Source organism: Ranitomeya variabilis, chromosome 5 (genome assembly GCF_051348905.1).
Source record: "Ranitomeya variabilis isolate aRanVar5 chromosome 5, aRanVar5.hap1, whole genome shotgun sequence".
In the NCBI taxonomy this organism is placed as follows: domain Eukaryota; kingdom Metazoa; phylum Chordata; class Amphibia; order Anura; family Dendrobatidae; genus Ranitomeya; species Ranitomeya variabilis.
Window position 1 is genome coordinate 217,963,721 of NC_135236.1, and position 5,188 is coordinate 217,968,908.

Sequence of the window (5,188 nt, forward strand, 5' to 3'; positions counted from 1 at the left end):
AGGATTGTAAAACCTTCTGGCTCTGGATCAGAATTTTACAACTACAAAAAGTACTTCTCAATTGTATTGATGGCCATAGCCGACGCACACTGCAAGTTTATCGCTGTGGATATCGGTGCGTATGGACGCGCAAATGACTCCCAGATTTTTAAAACTTCACCAATGGGGCGTCGTTTGTATGGAGATACATTTGACTTTCCACCGCCTAGACCTCTCCCTGGAACCACCGGTCCACCATTACCATTTGTGTGCGTTGGAGATGATGCCTTCCAGCTTTCACCACACTTGCTTAAACCCTATGGAAGTAGTGGACTGACCCAGAGGAAGAAAATTTTTAATTATCGCTTAACCAGAGCACGAAGAGTTGTGGAATGTGCTTTTGGCATCTTAACTGCTAAATGGAGAATCCTACTAACTGCAATTAAACTGCAGACTGAAATTGTTGATGATGTGGTGAAGGCTTGCGTGGTACTTCACAATTTTGTTTTATCCAAAAAACATGTTTCCCTGGAGGATAATGCGTCAGAAACCACCTTGCGGGATTACCAAAACACAAGTTTTCGCAGTCCAGTAGCAGTCTCCAGAATGCGGGACAATTTTGCAGACTACTTCATGTCTCCTCAAGGATCAGTTGACTGGCAGTACGAAATGGTGTAAAAAAAAATTTTTTTTCACACTTGTAAATATACCATGTTTTTTGTTTTGTTACAAAACCTTTGGACTTTAACCTCACAGTATTGTATGTTTTGAACCGGTACCCCTTTACACATTTTCTACTGTTACTTTTACCATAACCTTGGTGGTTTTTATACAGTTTAAAAAAAAAAAAAGGAAAGACAATAAAATTGTTTTTAAACCAAAAAAAGTTTTATTTATTTACAAGTTCTCATAATTTGTGGTGGAGATAGTAGCGGAGGGGCTGACAGGGCGGACCACGTCGATAGTGGGGGACAGGACATCACGGGGAGGAACAGAAGTGGAATGGGTGGTGAAAACATGAGGTTGGGCAGGGAGTTGAGGTACAGATGTGGTCTGTGGGAGGTATGGTGAAGGTGTTGGTGGGATTGGGAACGGTGAAGTTAAAGGGGAAGAATGGAAAGGGGAAGGTAGGTACTGGGAAATACTGAGGGGGGAAGGAAAGAATGGCGAAGGAGTAGAAGTAGGATGGACAGGAGGAGGATGGATGGGAGGAGGATGGACAGGGGGAGGATGGACGGGAGGAGGATGGACGGGAGGAGGATGGACGGGAGGAGGATGGACGGGAGGAGGATGGACGGGAGGAGGATGGACGGGAGGAGGATGGACGGGAGGAGGATGGACGGGAGGATAGACGGCGGCTTGAGAGGGGAAAGGTGTTGAAACATGAAGGGTAGGTGGAGGGGCTTGGGACATCGCCTGCGCTAAAGCAGTGTGGCAGCCTTGCATCACATGCATCTGCAGGTCAGGAGTTAGATTTTCCATGTGCCTGAGGACCGACTGAAAAAAACAGTGTCTTGGTGACTGGTTTGCATCTGAATGCATCCTATCCAGACGACTGCTGAGTTCAAGTATGCTTTTGTTAAGCATATTGTACCCAGCAGATGTTTGCTCACCCAAAAGCTTGATGGCATTCTGGAAGGCTGCATTCAGATGCAAAAACTCAGGCGCATAGCTCCTTTCCTGACCTCTCTGGCGCTGCCGTTCTGACCCCAAAGGTGGTCTAGATGTTGCGGCAGTGTCAGAGGGGTGGGGTAAAGGTAACTAACTCATCACCTGTAGCTTCAAGTGACGAAGTCCGCCCTGCTGCTCCAGCGCTGGTGGATGGGGCCGAGGGATCACACAAAAGGGAAGGTACAGATACAGAGGGGTCGACGTGGTCCCAGGTGGCGGATTCCTGAGAGATCGCTCCAGAGGGGTGCAACTCTGATGCAGGCTCCCGAGTGCTGCAGACAGTGCTGTTAAAGAAGAAAAAAAAAAAATTAGTATCTTGATATTACAATTGCCCTTGCTGCCAAAAAAATATGAAGGTTACACATTTTAACAGTTTGACTGAAAACATGTGGTGTTGAATATTTATCTTCTGCTCAGCAGCGTCGACCGGAGGAACGACAGGGCTCTTGCATATTTATACCTGCTCCTGCGTCCTCTAGATCCACTCGGGGCCTGCATCTCCTTGTTAAACTCCCTCTTGAAGCGATCCCTGAGTGACCGCCACCGCACGATAACCCTGTTACCTGGAAAGGTAAAGCAAAAGTTGGTTACTATACAACACATTAAATCAGATGCACACAATAATCAATAAGCATGTATTATAAATGGCCGAGAGCATATTCAAAAAGTCGAGAAAAAAGCTCTCCCAATATCAAGATGAGTCAAAGATAGTATCACTCCCAAGGAGAATATCATATACTAGCGAACAAAAGGAGTATAGACACTGAAATATATGAAAGAAATTATAAAGATTTTATTATTAAAATACAATGGAACATCTAGTACAATAAATAATATATGTATAACTACATGACAGAACACATAGACATTCCAACATGTAGGCAGGAGGAGAACCAAACGGTACACAAAGGAATAGGATACATATCCAACATATGACTTGGGTAAGTATTAGTGGTCACAAGAACAAAGCCCATACCCTCATTGTAGGAGAAAATCTCTAATGGACCAAAGTCCTATATCACATAGGATACCATGATATCCTGGCATATATGCATCGTCAAAGTGATAAGAACTTACCCATATTCAGTCAGGATGTCTGTATAACCTACCTGCTGCCCCTAAGGCACTATTCCTTTGTGTACCATTTGGTTCTCCTCCTGCCTACATGTTGGAATGTCTATGTGTTCTGTCATGTAGTTATACATATATTATTTATTGTACTAGATGTTCCATTGTATTTTAATAATAAAATCTTTATAATTTCTTTCATATATTTCAGTGTCTATACTCCTTTTGTTCGCTAGTATATAACACATTAAATCATGCTAACACAAGTTAATGAAGTGTGAATACTTACGCGCTAGATCCTGGGCCCCAGCGTCGAGTTCCTCCCAGTTATCCAGAACAGCACTGCACACTTCCTCCCATAGCCGTCGGGTGACGAACTGTGTCAGCATGGCGGCGGTCCGCCATGTTCCACAGCGGCTCCCGACTTTGGATCGCTTGAATGAGGGTGTCCACATCAATGCCCTCCTCTTCCTCAGCCTGTTCGGGAGCACGCTGTGAAGCCTTAACATAAAAATAAGAATAAAAAGGGAAAGATTATACCACATGAATTTTACAGTTTACTAAACACCAAACCAAAAAGGAACTTACTCTTCGGTGACCGCCGCGATTAGCATTCCGACGACTATGGGAGGTGCTTTGAGGAACTCTACGTCGAGCCCCGGATTGTGAAGACTAATAAAAAAAATAAATAAATAAATTATGTGCTTGGATGGAGGCATATGTACTGTGTGTGTGCTGTGCTGAATGTTTGTGTTGGGTGTAGTGTGTTTTATGTGAGGATCGGTCTCTGCAAAACTTACACTATGCGCTCCCGCTCCTCTCATTTCTCCACCCTGCCCTTCTCCTTCTGGAAGCCCCTCTGCTTCATCTTCTTGTGAAAACAATAAATACATATAGGGTTCAAAAACATGTTACCAGAGATGTACACAAAAAAATTTATGAAGAAAAAAAAAATCACCTCAGGTGGCTGATGATGTGAGGGGGGGCTCTCAGAAGAAGATATTATGGTCCTGCGTCTGTCTTGGGTCCTTGCTGTGTTTCTCTTGAGTCCTGTTTTTCTTGGGTCCCTAAAGAATCTGCAAGTATAAAAAGAGTTCTAAGCTACTATACAAAAGGATAGATAAAGCTTTCGGGACTTTATACTTACATCCGTTTGCAAAACTCTTGGGTCCTTGCTGCGTCTGTCTTGGGTCCTTGCTGCGTTTCTCTTGGGTCCCTGCTGCGTTTCTCTTGGGTCCCTGCTGCGTTTCTCTTGGGTCCCGTTTTTCTTGGGTCCCTAAGAATCTGCAAGTATAAAGAGAGTTCTAAGCTACTATACAAAAGGATACATAAAGCTTTCGGGACTTTATACTTACATCCGTTTGCAAAACTCTTGGGTCCTTGCTGCGTCTGTCTTGGGTCCTTGCTGCGTTTCTCTTGGGTCCCTGCTGCGTTTCTCTTGGGTCCCTGCTGCGTTTCTCTTGGGTCCCGTTTTTCTTGGGTCCCTAAGAATCGGCAAGTATAAAGAGAGTTCTAAGCTACTATACAAAAGGATAGATAAAGCTTTCGGGACTTTATACTTACATCTGTTTGCAAAACTCTTGGGTCCTTGCTGCGTCTGTCTTGGGTCCTTGCTGCGTTTCTCTTGGGTCCCGTTTTTCTTGGGTCCCTAAGAATCTGCAAGTATAAAGAGAGTTCTAAGCTACTATACAAAAGGATACATAAAGCTTTCGGGACTTTATACTTACATCTGTTTTCCAAACTCTTGGGTCCTTGCTGCGTCTGTCTTGGGTCCTTGCTGCGTCTGTCTTGGGTCCCGTTTTTCTTGGGTCCCTAAGAATCTGCAAGTATAAAGAGAGTTCTAAGCTACTATACAAAAGGATAGATAAAGCTTTCGGGACTTTATACTTACATCTGTTTGCAAAACTTGGGGGGCCTGGCTGCGTCTGTCTTGGGTTCTTGCTGCATTTCTCTTGGGTTCCTTACTTGGTCCCAAGAATCTTCCAATTTAAACACAGTTTTAATTAGAATGATTATGTATTGGTATGCCAACATACATTTTGATTCCCCACAAAAAAATTACACACAAAAAAAAAATTTGTGTTAACTGTTCCCTTCAAACTTGATATGCTTGATGTACAAGCTGCAAAACCGCTCACCTCCTGTTTCACCCAAAAATTCCTTGAAAGCAACACCAAAACTACTTCAAACTTGATATGCGCCAGGCGCATTTTGCTAAACCTACCCCACCCCTCCTCCAGACACAGTTTCAACCTTATTAAAAATTTCCCTCATTCAAAGTTAAAATACCAATACCCAAAAATGATAATTATGGTTACCCTACAGTTACTATTTTCTAAAACCAGATAACATTTTCTAGACCAAAGGTTTGCATTCCGCATTTGTATATAGAACCTCAAACACCTTTATTGAATGTAGACCCAGTTTTAAGTTTATCTTGAAATCATACTACGGAAAGTTTTGTGGAATT

At 43.3% G+C, this 5,188-nt stretch overlaps 1 protein-coding gene across 2 annotated transcripts; it reads right to left on the bottom strand.

Moving 5' to 3' along the window:
* Nucleotides 1–488: 488 nt before the first annotated feature.
* Nucleotides 489–3,988, bottom strand: LOC143775542 (uncharacterized). Of its 2 annotated transcripts, XM_077263798.1 has the most exons (6): nt 3,866–3,988; nt 3,519–3,794; nt 3,307–3,390; nt 3,008–3,219; nt 2,111–2,213; nt 489–1,934 (listed from the first exon to the last, which is right to left on the bottom strand). In XM_077263798.1, exons 3-6 carry the CDS (start codon nt 3,330–3,332, stop codon nt 1,718–1,720), a joined length of 558 nt encoding a protein of 185 aa, XP_077119913.1. In that variant the 5' UTR covers nt 3,333–3,390; nt 3,519–3,794; nt 3,866–3,988; the 3' UTR covers nt 489–1,717. The 2 variants fall into 2 exon arrangements, with proteins under 2 accessions (XP_077119913.1, XP_077119911.1); XM_077263796.1 differs by having other exon boundaries at nt 3,307–3,794.
* Between the last annotated feature and the right edge of the window lie 1,200 nt (nt 3,989–5,188).